Genomic DNA, 19,342 nt, shown 5'->3' on the forward strand with positions numbered 1-19,342 from the left:
GAGCTGTTGTTAGGCCAAGGGAATTAATCTAGGCACACAAATGGATATTCTCTAGCCAACATTTCTGAATGTAACTGAACTTTGTGATTTCTGCAGGAGAGAGCATTTAAAAATATACATCTCTTTGGTTTACATTAGGAAATAAAACCCTAAAATGTTAAATGTTAAAACACCTTTGTAATGAAATAATACAAGATCTAATTAGGTTTTAATTATTTGCAATGTAACAAAACCACACAAACTTGATATTTACTGAAATTTTTGTGAAAAAAATGGCACAGTGATTAAATTGCAACCATTACTATGTTGGGAAAAAAAAAAAAAAAAGCCAGACAAAAATTCCAAGTAAATACTAAAAAGCAGAGGATCAATAATTAAAGTAATTCTTCCCCAGGACCAACAAAGTTACCCATCACGTTGGTTTTTGTTTTGGTTCCACAAATAATGCTGTCAGTGATTCCTTACTAACTTCACTTGTACAGTCCTTCAGCTCAGTGCACTTTGAGCTGACCAATCTGTGATAATTCCATTCTCTGTTTGCACTTAAGTTGGATTCACAGAATTGTTTCCAGCTGTGTTTTCAATATAATTCCCCATGTTATCCTACTGATATAAATGTTGCGGAATCTATACTAGCCAAGCAAAAGATGTTCATATCATGTTGGCTTGAACACTTTTAAAACATGCTGGCTGTAAATCATTGTTGCTCTTTCCAAATCACAGAAGCATGGCCAGTTCAAAATAGTGAAAGGTCAATCCATGGTACTAGTTCACATGCAGTAAATATCTTCTCAAAACTGTATTTTTATTTTTATTTTTCAGAAAGAGGACAAGAAGGAAACATTGGTAAATCATTTGCATGTTAATAATGTATGTATGTACTGTATTTCTAAGTATATTTCCAGATGTGCAGCTCACATGAACTCTTTCAAAGAAGCACGAGTTCTTCCTTGTAGTTGCACAAGGATTTCCATGGTGCTTTGTAGTGCAAGCTGAGTAAAGCTCAATGATATCAAGCATAATATACTCTGAAAGGAGGACAAACGATGCAAAATATAAAATAGTGAATAAGGAAAATAAACTGATACAAACAATTCAGAAGAAATCATATTGAAATCATATGCTTTACGTAAATGTAAAATATTAATTTCATTCCTGATGCATGGAGGTGGCTCAGAGTTAAAGCATTCATTCGTTTGAAGGCTGGGGAGTTCTGGGGGATCCTCCAGACTTTGTGTAGCTCCCTGCACACTGACCAGACGCAGCCACAGGATGGAGCTCATGCACTTTGCATGCTGCACCATTCACACAGGGAGAAAAAAAAAAGAAAAAAAGAAGAAAAAAGAAAAAAGGAAAAAGGAAAAAGAAAAAAAGGAAAAAGAAAGAAGAGAGAATGAGTGAGCCAGACTTTCCCTTTGGCAGACTGCTCCCTGTCATGCCCTGAAGTACATGAGCCAGAAATTAGTCATGGATGAGACTGATTGATTTCTCTATGTTTACCAAGTCTTTATGAATATTTCAGATAGGCTTATCTGTCTGCCTCCTTGCTTCTGGTTACTATTATTTAGCTAAATCCATAAAATAGGGGCTGGAAAGGTAGAAAATAGAATGGGCTGCCCAGGGAGGTGATGGAGTCACCGACCCTGGAGGTGTTCAAGAAACATTTGGACGTTGTGTTGAGGAACATGGTTTAGTGAGAACTATTGGTGGTAAGTGGACGGTTGGACTGGATGAACTTACAGGTCTTTTCCAATCTTGGTGATTCTATGATTCTAAAATGTATCCCATTTATCATGAATGAGCTGAATGCTTCATTGCTTCAGAAGGAACGTTATCTTGTAAGTGACTCCCTTGTCAACAGGTACTGAGTTCATCACAGCACGCATCTGGTGGTGCCACAGAATGCTTGCAGAGAACAGGACGTTCTGGGTAGATCTGGGAACTCTCCTTAACCTTTGCTCTAGGAACCAGCCAGACTCAGGAGGGTGCCTCTAAAGCTTAAACATTTCTGCAGCTTCAGCAGGGAGATATCTGCACACAGTGACTTGCGATGAGAGCTGCAAGACTGGGAGCCCAGCCCAGTAGCAGCAGCCCTGCTTTGCTGCATTCACAAAGCATGCACATCCCTTTCCTCTCAGTTCTTAACTGCAATCTTTCCACGATTCCATTTGTAACTTCATACGGAGGACAAGGCACATTGAAATGAATATTTTCCCTCACCTCTTAAATTCTAGGGACTTACAGACCCCATGAGTGGTACCTCAGTTGTAAATTCAGCAGGGCGTACTGTAGGTAAGCCACAGTTTTGCACGAATACAGGTTCTGCAATTCCACTTTCCCTTCACTGTGTCTATATAGACAGCAAAAACGTGCTTATGTACTACGCCGCTTTTAATCAAGGTTTATAACGAAGCTAGACAGGCACTGGAACACTTTTAGAAATATTTCCCCGATGAATCACTGATCGGCACATCACAATGAGCAGCACTGGGGAAATACACTCCTCACAGCACCGCGAAGCAGGCACCTTTTAAATCATTTTAAATCATTCACAGCGGAGTGAACGAGCGACTCAGGAAAGAGGGGAAGGAGCTGAGAAGAGCTGAGAGGAGCTGAGAGGAGCAGCCCAGCACCTGCGCACCTGAGGACCGCCGGGACCGGAGCGGGGGCGGGCGCTGGCTGCCAGGCTCCGCGCGCCTCTTTCCCCCCTTCTTTCCACCTTCTGCTCTATAACTGCCCGCCTCCTCTCCCGTCCCTCTCGCCTTATCGGACGCGGCGCTGCGAGGGGAAGAGCAGTCGGAGGGAGGGGAGCGAGCGGCAGCACCCCCGGCCCCGACTCACCCGCTGCTGCCCGCCCAGGTCGGTGCGAACTCCGCGTCTGTGCCTCGGGGGCCGGGGTGAGGCGGGCAGGGCTGGCTGCGAGCGGGAGCGCCGCGCGGGCACCTGCGAGGTGCGGGGCGAAGAGGGGACAGAGATTTCCACCCCCCCCCCCCCCCCCCCCCCCGGAGCAGCCTCCCTCCTTCCCGCGGCTGCTGCGGAGCGCGCCCGGGCGCATCGCTTCCCCGGCGGCTGCCGTGGGTGTGAGCGCGTTGCCCGGGCAGGCGCGGAGGGGATTCCCGCCGGCTCCGACGGGATCCCGTGCCTCGCTCAGCTCGGTGGAGGGAACGCGCTGCCCCGCTGCCGCGCGAGCTGGAAGGCGCTTTCAGACGGGGTGCTCGCGGGAGCCGATAGCGGAGAGCGCCCCGAAGAGAGTCGAGAGGCGGCGAGGGTGGGGCTGCAGGTGGATGGCGCCGAGCCGCGGCCCCTCAGGGCGGGATGAACCGCGCCGCGCCGCCGGGGCTGCGGGAGGCGAGCGGGACGCGGGCGCCGAGGGGCTGCCGGAGCCGGATTGCGGCGCCCTGCCGAGCCCCCGCCGCCTTCCCGCCCTGCTCGTGCGGGGGCGGCCGCCATGGCGGCGGGGCTGCGGCTCCCTCGGCGCGGCGAAGGGCTGCGGCGGGTCGCGCTGCTCTGTTCGCCTGCGGGACGTCGACCCCGCGGAGCCTGCTGCCGTTCCCAGGCCGCGGCTGGGCGCTGGGTCGGGCTGCTCTGTGAGAAGCTACCGCGATGTAACCCTGGTGGCTTGGTCCTTGGCTGTGTTTAAATGGCAGCCGGAAACACGGCGCTCCTCTGGCGGGTCTTGCCTATGGCATGTGGACGTACATCAGGTTTCTCCCGGACTGAGAGGCCTCGAAGCTACCGCGCTCCGCTGAGGAAGGTGCCTCGTTGCGAGGCGCGTGCAGCCCGCAGCAGGAGCGCGTGGGGAGCAGCTCGGGGCGGGGATCCTGGCTTGGCGTGGGGGCTGGAGTTTGGTCTCTGCTGCCAGAGCCATTCGGTCACATAACTGTTGCCGGATAGTTAATGAAAGGAGAAATGTATAAAAAGCTGGAGATCGTATCTTCTCGTTCCCAGGTGATGTCAGCCACGAGGTGGCTGCAGACTCGTGCCTGCCTTTGTGGGCCGTTCCTCCTCAAGTGCAGAAATCAGCTCGTGCCTAGGTTGTGTTTTCTCCAGCGCCAGTTGCACTTCTGTCAATAAATCTTACCTTCTCCGTGCAATGGCTTTTCTCCTAAAAAGTGCAGGAGGGAGTATTCCTGCACAGGATTACGTGTCAGTCAGTATTTATAGCTGTTATTTGAGAGGAGGTTTTATATCAAATCTAGCAAATGAGGAACTGAGCCACAACTGTGTGTGAATATTTCAATATCTGGCTTATTACATGGGAAGAAATCTATGTATAGTGGTGGCTGCACCAAAGAATGAGCTACAAGCTGTCCTTTGAAGAGTCAACATTTATGCGTTAAACGTTGTATTTCTAAGGTGAGGAGAAGCCTCAGTATTCAGTGTAAGTTGCACAAGGGATGCAGTTTTTCTCTTCCTTTTTCCTATTGCCTGTCAATAGGCTGACTGTGCTGGCTCATCTGGCTCCAATCCTTGGATTTGTGTGTAGGACAAGATGCAGGATGGGCATCTTGCTTGGCTTCTTGAGGGTGGTGGTGGAGTCACTGTCCCCCTGGGGGTGTTCAAGAAAAGGGACGTTGTGGCAGTGAGGGACACTGTTTTTTGGGTGTGATGTTGTTGAATTGATGGTTGAACTAGATGATCTTGGTGGTCTGTTCTCTGTGATTCAGCATAAGAGATTGATTCAAAACATGGATCTAAGTAGTGTGGATCTTGTTGGTAATTTGGCTAAAACTTAGTTAAACTCCTTTGGAGTTAGAACTTCAGATATCAAGCAACCTATATATTTCTAGGTGGTATACTGAATGTCTGTGACTGACATTTGTGACATTAGACCTACCTGCTGCATGGATAACTAATGTGAATTGTTAATGTTTGGAGAGAGAAGGACATACATGTCTGTCATCTGTTGGGTGAGGTACCTCAGTCTGCCTCTTGTATTCTTAGGTAGCGGTTGGACCACTTGTGTTATGCCTTCCTTAGAAGACAATGAAAATAGGGAAGGTAAATTAAATGATGGTATTTTGAGGATATTAGAGAAAGTGACATGGAAAGTGAAATGGAGGGACTTGCAAAACAGAAATGTATAAACGAAAGTTTACCAAAGTAAACCTTCAAATGCTGAGTCTTTGATAGTAACAGTAATTCTGTTGCTGAGCTTAGTTTAATTCTCCAGAAAAATACTAACAGGAGAGGGCAGCAAAAAATTTTTAAGAAACTTGACTAAAACTACTTGAATGGTAGATAAACTTGTTCATAATATCATGTTTTTAAGTGTTTATGAGAACCTTCAGAGGTACATCTTTATATGTTCAGTAATTCAGCTGGAAAGTATTGAAAGTTGATGTTTCTAATGGATTGAGTTAGAGTAAATAATTTTGACCACAGTATTGCCTATAAATAGAGTTAGTACTTACTTAGCTTATACCCTGCATGCCTTCTGGATAGTGTCTGGTTTAGTCCCTGCAAGTGCTAGATAGTACAACAGAGAGTGCTGAATAAGATAAAAATAGGATAAGCAGGGTAGGCTCTAGTGTACAGTGAAAGGAGAACTTGTTTCATCAGAATGAAATTCTGCCTTTTTCACAGCTGATGTATAAAATTGCTTCGTTGGACTGACCAGTAAATTGCACAACTGGGGGTATTATATACACTTTTGATATTCTATGGTAGTCTTTTTAAGTTCTGCATTATCTAGAGATTGAGAATTCTCTACCATAGGTATCTTGTTAAGGGACTTGCAACACTAGATTGTGTCCATTTTTGCCTTGTTATGTATACATAGTGAACACTACTTCCAATACTAACAAGCCTTGCAAGGAATATTTTCTCTTTGCATGGGACCAATTTTTAGGACTGTCTAGTGCTCAAAATGTACTCCTCTGTCTTAAGCAAAACATTATTTGGTTAGTAGCTATTCTCAGGATGTAATCTTTGCTTCACTGATATCCATAACAAACTCCTAGCTGTATTGTGCTTTTTTGTTTAAATGGAATCAGTTTTTGCCTACACTTTCCACTGAAGTGTATACCTTAGATTTACAGGTTCATTAAATATTTCTCTTCTGTGTTCTCAGACCCGCTGATACTGTATACATCAAGTGGGAAAAGATGCTGTGTTGGAATGAGGTACAGAGCTGCTTCCTCTTGGCTTTTTTAGCTGTTGCAGCTTACTCTGTCAGTGACGCCCAGGGCCAAGGTAAGCGATAAATAAAAAGGTGAAGCTTTTTACTAGATAACTCTGATGTGCAGAAATAGACTTCTTTATTCCAAATGCAAGTGTTGCTTCCTTCTGTTGGGATGCTGATCTGATATTACTGAAACAAAGCAGGAGTTCTGCTGTTGATCTTGGGAAGAGAAGCACTGTGCATTTGTGTGTACTTCTTGAATCTTGTGTCTGAAATATCATAAACCATTCTGTTTATGTTCTGCAGGTGTGGGTGTCTCTTGTAAATAAGAGTAAAGAAAGAAAGTGTTCTGTATAACTCATTTTGAAACTACTTGTCGGAAATTGCTGTGACTGCCCTCTATGTGATCAAGAAAGTTTGAAGGACTGGCCTTGATGTTAAACTCATAGAATTTACTTTTTGTCTTTCTTGGAACAATAACTGAAGTAACACATCATACAGTATCACACAGTACTGCTATTGCAGGTTTTTCTTAAATCTCCTTTATGAACATTAAAAAAATACTGCTGAGATTTTTAGGCTTATGTATTTGTTAGATCAGGTGGATAGTGGTTTGATTTCTAGGGGAACTTATCATATTGCATGGGGAAGGAGGGAGGAACAATACCAATGGGTTTCTATGATTTCTCAAGAAATAACTTTCTCTCAAAATTATGTTTATGTATCCCCTTTGATTGAGGCTGCTGAGGCATAAGTGGGAGCAGAATTTGATCTTGGGGTTCTTCTAGGGCTATTGTGTAATGCATTATTCATGAACGCACTCCAGCTGGTGGCAACCTGAAGCTTTCTGACTTCTGATTAAAGCACACAGCTGCGCTGACCAGTCTGCTTGGCACTCAGGAACTGGAGAAGCATACTGACATAGATGTTTGGGCATCTGTGAGTGTTTTACAAGCTTCTCCCAGAACACAGGGACACACGTTAGCAGTAATATTAAAGTGGTGATGTGAACTGAATGAAGAAATATGCTTTCCCAATGTTCAGTGCAACAGGTCTGGTCAGAAATAAGGCCCAGAATGTTTTTGAGTTGATGAGCCAGTAAAACAAAGCATATGGTCAGTATTCTCCTGTCTCTGAATTTCAGTCCTGATACATATGGTTAAGATTTGTAAAACAGGATTGAGGTTCATCTCCATACAATTGTATGTAATTCCTTGAACTTGAGAAGCTGTGTTCTTTCCCCTACTTTTTTTCCAAGCTTTGGTTTAATCAGTCCAATGAGATGATGGTCAGAGAGGTTTTTTTCCACAATCACCCCACCAGCAGAAGCCAGAATTGGTGTACTTGCTGAGTAAAGAACAATACTTCCCTTGTTCGTATATTCTTTCAGCAAGCATCAACTACTGAATGCTGTCAGCAGTTACATACTAAGCTAAGTGGAATATTGCTTTGGCCCAGAATGACTGTGGTGGTGTTGAATGAGGTGATATGAAATCTCTAATCCATTTTCATGGAATAAAAACGTCTCTTCTTACAATGAAGTTAGTAAGATGTTTCTCAAATACCTTTTCTTAAGGTTGCCACTCCTTTCAATAACTCTGGCCAACTATTTACAATTTAATGCATCGCCTACTGTATGCTTGTCTGGTTTAAGAAACTGCACACTCTGCCAAGATATAGGAAGAGCTGGTATGAGTCCCAGCTTGTGTTTCCTTCCTTTGGCAGAGATGCTTCGTTAAAGGTGTGTAACTTGGTGACTTCTTGGAAAGGAGAAAATGTTTGAGACTCTCAAGTGAACATGCCTGAAGCTACAATTTATTCCTTCAGCTGAGGGGTTATCTACATTGAGCTACATGGTTTTCTCATTTATTGCTTAAATGCCATATATACTATCTTATTCAGTTTTCCTCGACAACGGTTATTCTTTCATCACTGCCATTTCTTTCTTCAGCATAATGTCACATGAACAACAGCCACAAAAATTCCAGTTTTCATGTACTTAATTTTTTATATAGTACACAGGGAAAAAAAGTTATAGGCGAGAGAAAGCTTTAGAATTTTCCATTTATTCATAAAGTAACTTTCTTTGGGTATTTTCCTTCTTTACTTAAAGATGGAAACTTATCTGCTTAGCAATAATTTCCATGTGTTACTAATGTAAATGCAATGCATATTAACTTGTTCGGTTCAATTCTTAAGATGAAAGTACATTGGAAGCTGCAAGGTCTAGTTAACATCCAGTTTTAGAGTATTGGATGTCCCTGAGACAGCTGCAGATATGCAGTTCATGGTATTTTTAATTTCCATTTAAATGCTGAATAGTTCAGAATGCTCCTTCCTGACTTGTCCATAAGAATAATGCATTTGAAGCACTAATCTATCTGGTTCCATAAACCGAAGCCTTGAACTTGTCTTTAGTTTTCTCTTGGGTGACTGCTCTAATGTTGCTGACGGCCATTCACTTTTGCATTCCTGTAAAGCCACTTAACAAGCTCTAGCTACTGATTTTTATCAGTTAACTGACTCAGCTTGGATTAATTTTTTTTCCTTCTCTGCAAGAAGTGAGATTTTGTTCCACAGACAATAAAGGTCCAAAGAAATAAAGATATCCTCTTCAGGTTGGTGAATGTGTAGTAATTCCCATCAGTATTTTGTTGTCTGTTCAAGTGTTAGATTTTTAACTTCCTTAGCTGTATGTACTTCTCTATGCCACAACATTAGTCTTTGCACAGCTATGACACAGCTGAATTTGTTTCAGTTTGGTGAAAAATTCTTTTTTTCCTTATGGTTCATTGCTGTATGGGAATATCTATTCCTTTGCAGTGCCACCTTTGATACAAAAAAATACCCACCGAAAACTGACTAGTTATGTAAAGACTACTGTGGCACAACTTCTCTAGTCTTTCACATTATAACTCTGTAGTAAACAGAAAAGCCTCTGGTGATTGTGTCCTTCTTTCCTTGTAAGATCTGTGATTGGTTTTTAGGGGCTCCCAAAATTTACTGGGTTTGGTGATGGCTAATAGCAATTAGGCCAGGACTATGCTTCTTTGTTAGAAAGTGCTTTCATCGGTTAAGTTGAAAGCAGGATGGAATGACAGGGGAAGGAGGAAGATGGCAGAGGAAAAAATAAAAGTAAAAACCTGAAATCCAAAGACATGAGGTTTGGTTTTCTTTGTCAGTACATGTTTTTTGGTTATGATTGCTCTCAACTCTGCCTCTTAAGCTCCATGCAAATTTACCACTTAATCCTAGTGAAATGAACGCAGACAGTATGCAAGTGTAAGAAGTTTATTTGATTCTTTTCTCAGACAAAATAAATATGAAAGGAATTGCATATTTTCCAAATTTCTAGGTATGGTTTGTCACTCTTGTTCATTCAGCACCAATTCAGTATGACTTATGTATAGTTCAAAAGATGGAATGAATCTTGAGAATGAATTAAAAGCTGTAATCCATAACTGCAGTCTGCTTGGCTTTCAAAACTTTTTGCCATAGTCTCTGTCATTTTATTACAATTATAGCATGCTGAATGTTCTTGCAGAAGCCTGCCCACCAAAATATTTTTGCAGTGCCGGGGCCAAATTTTCAAAGAACTGATTTTGCATTCACAGTGATTCCTGCACGTGCTCCTACTTGCAGTCTTTCTTCTAAACCCCTGGGAGGTGGCAGGCAGTTTGAAGGCTAGTCTGACAAGATTGTGCCCAGCAAATAAGGGAGTGCACTGTTTGGGTACATGCCTGATGCTGCAAATCAGAACAATTTTGCAGATGTGGAACTGATATGCTACCTGCTGCTTTTGTCCCCTTGCCTCTCTCCTGAGCTTGTTCTTTCAAATCTTTGGGAGTGCTGAAGTGTTACTAAGCTGCTCTTGATGTTATGTACTCACTTTTTCTGTGTTTTGGTGTGAAATCCCTCAATGTGGAGAGGAACAGAACAAAGCTGTCCCTTATGGATTCGTGGGCTGGATACAAGGAATAAATAGCTTGTGCTATTTATTCCAGACTTCTAGGACATATTTTTGTTAGATGACATTTAAAAATCCCCCACCTCAGATGTCAAAAACACTACAGCTTGCTTCTTTCCTTCTCCTTTCTTCTGCAAGCTCTTGGAAAAAGAAACGAGTAGGAAAAAGTAATCAATTGAGGACAGGTCTTTGGCTGCTGTTGTTGCCAGACCTGTATTGACTGCAGCAGGTCAAATGGAGAGGCCAGAGACTCCTGGATAGCACGTTCTGCCTTGTAGACTCAGATGCTCCATATGCTGTAGTCCTTAAATCTCAAAAATATTCTAAGAACTATTGGCATATTATGTGTAGTGCACCAAAAAAACATGGCCATGGGCCTGGTCATTTGAGAACTATATTGGGCTCTAGGGCAAAGAAACTGGCACTTCTCCCAACTCTTTCAGATAATTTTCCTTCTTTTTTAGATGTGCCAACAGAAATCATAAGGATGGTAGTGACAAGAGGCATGCATAAAGAGACTGAAAAATAAATGAAAATGTTCTGTGGGCTGTGGAGGTAGTAGGAAAAGGAGGGGTAATGTCTGTGAAGGACTTAAGTAAGCTTTTCTAGCCCTTCTTATTGCTCAGCCTCCAGATGGCTTCCCTGGCTGCCTTTCACTTTAGATCAGTTAGTTCTGTATGAGCCCAAACCTATTCAAATGTATAAAGATTCACCCTTATTGGCAGCCTTGAACATCACAGGCTGCACAACTAGCAGCTGTGCATTAGTTGTCTGCTGCGAAAGGGGGATGTGGCTCCCTGGAGTAGAAGAGAAATATTCTGTAGGGTATTGTCTAACAGTGGTGGAGCTTGCCAAAGCAGAAGGATGCTCACTGTGAGGGGCCAGTTACTGTACTTGTGCACCATACTGCTGATATTGCATAACAGTCTAGGGTGGATTTTCTATTTGTTCCTCTGTGTGTTACTTCACTGAAATGTCATGTCTTTCATGCTTCTATTCATTTCACTTGCTCCTTCTTATTGAAACCCGTGTGATGGCACAAGATTAAGGAAGGCCAGATTTGTTTACCATTTCCCCTTACCTAAATCTTTACTATCCTGTGCATGTCTTCTGGTGATGAGACCAAAGCAGTGTTTGCAACTGGGCAAATGTTTGTCCCTGTGGCTAGGTTTGTAAATTGGGCACCTGATGCTCCTTCTGCCTTGTGCATGCCTGTCTTTCCTCTTGGTTACAGTGCCTTCACAAGGCTTTGAAAATTTGGCCCTGAGTGACTTCAAATGTGGGGCAACACCCACAGTGATGTGAAGTGAAAGATGCTGTCTATGTAACACACACTGTCAGCATAAGCAGGGAGAGCAATTTGAATTCCGTTGTATTAACAAAGAGCATTTGTATTACCAGCTTTGCCTGCTAAACTAGAGTCTTAACATCTAACACTGTTTGTTTTCCTGTCCTCTGCTAAGTTGTTAGCTTGTTTTTGTAAACAGTTAAATAAAAGGTATGTCTGAGGGAAGTAGTGCACCTGGGGACGTCGTTTTACAAACTAATAAACTGATATGTGACATTTGGAATAACTTGCATCCTGTGTTAAAATTTTGTGTCGTCTTCCTACATGTTTGTTTTAACGTTTAAAATTGATGATTTCCTTTATTTGAATTTAAATGTTGTTTTCTTTCCCTACTTGCAGTGTCCCCACCAACAAGGCTAAGGTATAATGTAGTCAATCCTGACAGTGTACAGATCTCTTGGAAAGCCCCCAAAGGGCAATTCAGTGGATATAAGCTGCTTGTCACTCCAAGTTCAGGTAAAATGAAAATCTGTATATTCTCTTGTAAGGTGAAATTACTGTTGGCATCCTAGACCAAACTTAGGCAGCTTTCATGAGGCTAATGTCACCTTTTAGGAACAAGGAATTGTGAGCAAACTGTGGGTAAGAGTATTGGCCATTCAACCGAAGAGTAAAATTTATTGAAACATTGGGTAATCCTAGGCACAGAATATGGAAGTGATGGTAGCTCTACTTCATACGTAGTCCTTGGGATTGTCACTGCTCATCTTTACCTTTCTTCCCATGGAGTGTAAGGAAGACTATAGGAAGTGCTTGAGTGAGAGCACAGGAACGCTATTTTGGTCACAGCTTTGAAATGAATTTCCCCAGGCCTTCTCCCATGGTGAACTTCTCAGAACAAGATTTTAGAACAAACATGAGCATAAAATTATACTTTCATTCAAAAGCATTTTTAAAAACAGAAGATGAAGTGGCTATATAAGGCTATCTTATGGAGGTACTACTTCAATATGTATTCACATTTAGCTAAAATACATATGTATGTACCTCTTCTTATATAAAGCCTCCTGACAAAGGGGCAAAATGGAAGTGTGTGAGACAGCTATGCTGTTGTGTGCATTTTTGTATTAGTTATTTTTCATTTTATTATACTTTATGAGCCTTGTTATCAGACAACATGTTCCTTAATGGTAATGAACTGCAATGCAGGAGGTGTTGCATCAGGAACTTAAAGAAGCACTTCTTTACTGTGTCGGTGACCAAACACTGTCACAGGAGGCCCGGGGAAGCTGTGAAGCTTCCTTCCTTGGAGGTATTAGAAAGCTGTCTGGATGTGGTCTTGGGCAAGTGGCTGTAGGTTGCCCTGCTCAAGTTTCACAAAATGAGGCCTGGAAGTCCCATCCAACATCCAACGTTTTGTGATTCTGAGAAACCTCAGAGGTTCCTTTCAGCTTACATAGTTCTGTGATTTCATATCATTAATCTTTAGTCTGTAATTTTTGTTGCAAAAAGTACTTCCCTGCTTTGTGAGCTGATTATTTGATTTTTCACTTTTAATAGTGTTTCATCTCATTGCCCAAATACTTATCTGACTCAACTATTAAAGGAAATATATTGGCTATTCTGTGAGACCTAGATACAGATGCAAGAGCTGATTGGAATGTTTGTATTTAAAAACTTGGTTTCTTTCTCTGACTTCTTGCTTTTTGGTGATGTCATCTGGCCTACTCTAGTCTGGATAGTTCCAAAAGTGGGCAAGTACACTTGGGTCTTAGAGTTTGAGGTGGTTTGAACTCACTACATTTACCTTTCTACAAAAAAGTAATTACATCTTTGCTTTTTTTTTTAATTTTTTTTCTGTTACAGGTGGAAAAACCAATCAACTAATTCTTCAAAACACTGCAACCAAAGCAATTATTCAGGGTCTCATTCCAGACCAAAGCTATGCCCTTCAGATCATTGCATTCAGTGATGACAAGGAGAGTAAGCCAGCCCAAGGCCAGTTCAGAAGTATGTATCTTTTATATCTGACATGCAGAGTAGATCAGACATTCAGCATGACTTATGAAGTTGTTACAAACTGATATTGAAAGGAATAATGGGAATACAATTTTTTCTGTTGGTAGAAGGCTGTTTGGAACCACAGACTTTATCTGGTACAGCTACCGTTGGAGGCCTGAATTAATGCAATTGCACAGGAGTTTCCTGCTTTGGGCTATCTTTGTTTCTTTTGGTCTGGAATGCCTGTCTTTGCCATTCCTTTATGAAATTAGCCAGTGTCTTTCGGAAGAGAATCTTCAGTGAGTAGAAACGAGAAGGGAAGTATAGTAATCTGATTTATCAGAAAGTTTCCCTCCCTGCTTCCAAATCTTTTTATTAAAGATTTGTGTAGCTGTACCAACTGACAAATAGTTATTTGTTCTGTGAAAGGCTAAATTCTTACTGGTCTTAAACTGTCAAATATGTTTACAAACTAAGCTTCAGGCTCTTATCTGACTTATTCATGTTCTTAATATTTCTATTAAAGTGAAAATGTAGCGTTATAAGAAATTCAAACAAAACACTGATTTGTCTTCATTTGCATCTTAAGTAGTGCTGTCAGTTTGGTCAATGAAGAGAAAAATGTGTCAGTTTGGAGGTGTAGTTGAAATTGTGCTGAATTAATTCCCTTGGTGCTAAATATCTTAATAACAGTTTGTGGAGGATGCTGCTTGCTCTGATTGCTAAATCACTTCACTCTTCGAATGAACATGAGACAAAATATGCTGACTGCTTGATGTGCTGTGCAGCAGAGTTTTTCTAGCTTTTTATCACTGCTATTGTGTATTTATTCTTTTAAGTACCATCCCACTTAGGAAACCCACAAAACCACAGATTGCTTCAGCATTAAACCCGCAGAAAGCTATACCAGCTTCTATAATACAGGTGTGGTTCTATTTTAAATTCCTCAAGAAATGCAGAGCTGGCAGCTTGATTTAACAATGTAGGAGTTAAGTTCTGTTTAGTATACTCCTTCTCTGCTGCCAATGAAAACATGTAAAACTTAACAAGATGGGAATTTCGTTTGACCATATGAATGATGTCTTAAATAAAACCAAGAATGTTGTGTATACAAGAATTTCCTTCCTCTTATCCTGTATTCCATGTTTTTCCCCTTGTCTGACAAGTGGTCATTGACTCTAAAGATGAGAAAAGGTCAAACAAATTCAAAACTTTGAGAAAATCCTGGATTTTAGTGCACTGGAAATTTGTATCTTATGCACTGGAATTGTTTGATGTACGAAGAGTTCCTCTTGATACTACAATAAAATTTTATTGTTAAGAGTATTCCTTTTATATAGTTAGATATGCTTTCTTTTTCTGTTGTTGCTTGTAAATTATTATACAAGATCACTGGGAGATTTCTTCTTTTTAAGATGCATCTATAAAAATGTAGTTGGTAAGTTCATTGCCTGTGTGAACATGTAAAAAAAAAAACAAAAAAAAACCCAAAAAAAACTGATGTCTTTTTGTATAACTTTCTTATGCATTCAGATTGTTGTTATTTTGATGAAAGGGCTTTCCCCAAACCAAAAATCTGTCAGAATGTGACTGACTTATCTCCTGGGAGAATTTTAAGATTTTTGTTCCATTTCTCTACAGACTCACTCCTCTGCAGCATTAGGATTATAAGGGCCATCAGCACCTCCTTAGTGATGTTTGCTTGTAGTCATTATTTAAAGGAACACTCTTACTTGCTAAGCAGTGGCGTCCTTTTTGTTTAGTTTTTCTCTGGCTATTTTACCTCTTTCATTTTAATTAGAGTGGAGTTTTAAAAAAAAGTTACTTTTTTGACCTTAGTATCCTTAGTTCTGTACCTGGAGTGAGGATGTTGTTAGTTCTGGGGAGGATTTTCTTATTGAGAGATTTGACAATGGCTTGTTGTCTGTATAAGACCTTAAGATGGTCTTGTGATTATATTTTGGATTGAGACTTGAGAGAATGCTGTTTCAGATACTCCACATGCAGTTGGTTTAAATCAGTGTAATCCATTTGGCTTTGGTTTCGCTTCTGTAAAACAAAATACCTGTGTTGTCCTTTTTAAATTGTGTGTTTCAAGAGATAACAGATAGTCTTTCACTGTCTCACAATGTTTTGGGAAGGACGTAGCACAGAGTGACTCTGATCCAGGCTAAGATTTGGTGCCTACTTGAATGAATGTTGGTCATAATCCAGGTCTACGTAAGCTAAGGTTTTTAACTGGGGTAAAATTTTGCTTTCTATGACATACCTTTTTTTCTTTTGTTTTTTCCCAAGCTTTTCCTGGCCATTGTAGATTGCAGGGATTTTGACACCAATTAACATTCAAAGGAAATTATTTATTCCTCTGATATATAATGTGTGTGTGTATGCATAACTATATTATTCTTTTCTGTAGTATATGACTTTTGCGGTGATTTTTTGCAAAATCTTTCAAACTACATTGGAGTAGGGAGATGCTGGCTATTAATAAAATATTAAGAATAGCTAATCAAGCTAGATTCTGCTAGGCTTTTATGAGAAATCTAAGACCTAGAGGGGGAGGTATCCTATGCTCTGAAACAGGAAACTATTGAAGTGTAAGCTTTGGAACAGCTCTGCTGTTGTGGGAATACTTGGTGCCCTGAACACAGATTTGGGCATGGGATTTAAGCTGATTTTTGCAAAGAAGATAATGTAATAGCTGGCTTATGTGATCCTGTGCTGGATGACCTGCAGTAGAACTTTGCAGTACTGGACTTTGCCCAGCTAGCTTTGCCAACTTCTGTAGTTATATTTCCAGTGCTGACTCTTATTATAGGCTTAGATGCTGATGTCACTGTATTTGGACTCTCCTGAATGAGGAAAATCACTTTTGAGAACTTTAATGTGGATAGAAGGGTGTGGGGGGGCAGAATCATGAAGTAATAAACCCAAAGAGAGTGAGAGCAACAGTCACTTATTACCAAAGTATATTGCAAGATATTGTGTGAAATGTCTATCTGAAAGATGAAAACAGCGTGCTTCCACTGCTCTGTTTCTGGTTTGATTGACTTATTTTTCTCCTTATTTTTCTAGTTAAAGATATAGAGAGAAGAAAAGAAACAAGTAAATCCAAAGTGAAGGATCCAGAAAAAACAAATGCGAGTAAACCAGCTCCAGAAGGTCAGATGTGACTTGGGTGATATTCTGATAATAACCAGCTTCTTTGTTTAACTTGGCCACTGCATAGATTTTCTTTAAGTCATTACTTCAGATCTTGTTTCCAGGGTGGTTGAGTTGAACAGAAGGGAAAAATCAGTATTTCCATGAGTATTGGAGAGTTTCTACAACAGAGGGATCACTTCTAGTTCTGTATTCTGTTTTATCACTTTATACAGTAAGCACTACTACCACTATGAATAGCATAAAAGCAGGCTTTGAACCTGCATTAAAAAGAAAAAACAAAAAATCATACTACCTTTACATCCCCATTGGTTGCACTAATTAAAAAAAATGAAATAAAATTGTGTGCATGTATTTATGTGGGTAGGTGCATATTTAAATAGATCTTATTTCATATAGCTGTTTTTAATGCATTTATGTGTGTGTGACATCATGTCATCTTGCCTGCAAGACTGACTTAACTAGTGTTAACTCCTACCTAAAATGAAATGGATTTTCTTCTATAATTCTGATATAACATATCTCTGTCCTAAGGAGGGTCTTGTATTTGAAAGAATTTGAAGTACTTTGATGGGAAAAAAAGCTTTTGTCTAGTTGTGAGGAGTTAATCTTCTGGCAAAATGTAATATTGCTTATCATGAGAAGCTCATCTAGAATGGGCAGCAACATCTATTTCAAGCTTTAAATTCTTTGGTTGTATCAGTGTAGTTTGTGTCAGAGCAAAATACACTTTCATCTAGCACTTGTGGGAAGCTCTTGCTGTACATTTATTGTGACATCTTTTGCTAGGAAACTGGGAAGGCAAAATGTCTCCATCAATAAAGTTGACCAAAGAGGGTTAAAAAAAAACATCACCAAAACTTGCCAACAACACCAAAATCCAATTGTGCTGATTTGTATGAATCCTTGCTTTTGTTTAAATCCAATCACAGCTATATTGAAATGCAGTGTACTTTTTTCTTACTGTCTAGCTATTGCATATTTCTTCCTTATGCACAGCATAATGATTCATCAAAGTGATGGAGATTCCAACTCAATGACTTCAGGGAGAATAGAGTGAGAGTCCAGGCAAAAAGTTGTGCAGAAATAACAACATCAGCAAAAAATGCTTAGCAGTGAATTCAAAAATGAAGCATGAGGAATAATGGTATCAATTTTTTTTCTAGCTTAATATATAAGGGCTGGTCCACCTCAAACTGAAATTGGATCATTGAATGAAAAACAAAATAAATCATAAAGTGTCTGTGAAAGAAATAAGAGAAAAATGTTATGGTAGAACTGTGAAAAATAACTTGATCCTCAGTAGATCTTTGACAGGAAACGATCAGAGTGTGACCTAAAGAATTAGTCACTTAAATAGACCTAAAGAATTAGACACTTAATTAGTTTCATAACAGTTTGATATTATGTCTGTATTTGACATTTGCAGACAATGTCTGCATTTGATAGCATCTCTGATACATTCTATGGCTGAGTTGTATCTTTAGTTCAAGTTGGTGATGCCGTAAAAGTTAGCAGTACAAAAAAAGCCTCCAACAATTGGGTAGTATGATACCTGAAAATGGAGCAATCTTTGCCCACAAAGCAAATTGAAAACAACCTGTCCAGACTGGTATTGTTGGGAAATGGTCAATGCTTCTGTTCTTGTCTTAGCTGGAAGGGTAGCAAAAGCTTATTTAATCATTTCTGCAAGTACCAGAGCCAAGTTTTGAAGTAAGAAGGTGCCTTCTGTGAACATCTGCTCCACTTCTTGGTGAGGGATGGTTTGAAAAGATGAGATTGGATGATCTTTGCAGGCCTTACAAAGGCAAAAGTCATAATTCATTCTTCTGCATATGAAGAATTGTCTCTCAGATTTCTCTGATGCGGATGTTAGGACAGGTTTGGCATTTTAATAGGTCATGTAATCCCAACTCAGTGTTTTGGGGCAAAACTAACGCATAGCAATAAACTTGTTAAAATATACAGAAAGTGTGTGAATGCAGTCCATCATGACAGTGTATGTGTTCAGATAGCTCTTACCAGTTGATCCATGTGTATCGTGCTGTTTTTTTCTGAAGGGCACCAGGGGTACATAATTATTGAAGCTTGTTGTTCATAAATACTTAACTAATAATTTTCTTCAGGAAACTCTGTCAAGTGGTTTGTGTGGCTCATGAGCAAGTTTTTCAGCAGCTCTAGTAACCCAGGTTAAAATTTTCCATGTGTTGTGTCCTGACTGTTCAGATAGTTTGGAAAGACTTATTCCTTTCTTTCCTGCTCAAAGTACTGTGCTCTTATCTCAAATAAATCTCCAGTGTATATCAGTAGTGTCATCGTGCCAAATTAATTCATCTTTTAATTTATACATCAAATGTTAACAGTATGTTTGATTTCTAGAAAGCTCCTCCGGTTCTTTTGTACAAATAATTTCAAGTGTTGAATCTTCTTCCTGTATTTCTCAGAACCTGTCAGTTTTCAGCTTAGTGATAGATTTATCACTGCTGCACACTCAGTAACATCAGAAGCCTTTTTTCTTCCTCTCTGTTGAGATAAAGTTCACGGGCTCACCTTCATTCAGCATGCACTGATATTTGAGTACTTGTACCTTGGCACTTCTCCAATTCTGTCATGTACAAAGCTCCTTTCTTCACAATGAAAGGGATTAATACGTTCTGTGCCTTCTCAGATGTTTTATAGTTTTTCAAAGAAATACTAGGAGTGATTCTGTAGTCACATCTCTTCAGGGAGGGAAGAATCGCAGTGTTTTGACTGCATCCTGTGGCAAGTACGTGACTGTATCCTTTCAAGTGCTTCACTT

General features: G+C 40.4%; 1 protein-coding gene across 9 annotated transcripts in view; it reads left to right on the forward strand.

The window, feature by feature from the left end:
• Window positions 1-2,600: 2,600 nt before the first annotated feature.
• The window catches only part of COL14A1 (collagen type XIV alpha 1 chain), a 117,696-nt gene continuing 100,954 nt past the window's right edge, over window positions 2,601-19,342 (forward strand). For 6 of the 9 annotated variants that reach the window (XR_016465303.1, XM_031591171.2, XM_031591170.2 and 3 more), the window contains exons 1-5: window positions 2,732-2,859; window positions 6,074-6,195; window positions 11,779-11,895; window positions 13,246-13,389; window positions 16,456-16,542. Coding sequence is in view for 8 of the 9 variants with exons in the window: in XM_031591171.2 (XP_031447031.2) it covers window positions 6,108-6,195; window positions 11,779-11,895; window positions 13,246-13,389; window positions 16,456-16,542 (436 nt within the window). In the remaining variant the exon portion in view is untranslated. Of the gene's footprint in view, window positions 2,860-2,882; window positions 2,951-3,025; window positions 3,281-6,073; window positions 6,196-11,778; window positions 11,896-13,245; window positions 13,390-16,455; window positions 16,543-19,342 lie in introns of those variants that run through there. The other 3 variants (XM_031591169.2, XM_090137949.1, XM_090137951.1) reach the window with 3 other exon arrangements.

The sequence above is a fragment of the Phasianus colchicus genome, chromosome 3 (genome assembly GCF_987193195.1).
Source record: "Phasianus colchicus chromosome 3, bPhaCol1.hap1.1, whole genome shotgun sequence".
Taxonomy (NCBI): domain Eukaryota; kingdom Metazoa; phylum Chordata; class Aves; order Galliformes; family Phasianidae; genus Phasianus; species Phasianus colchicus.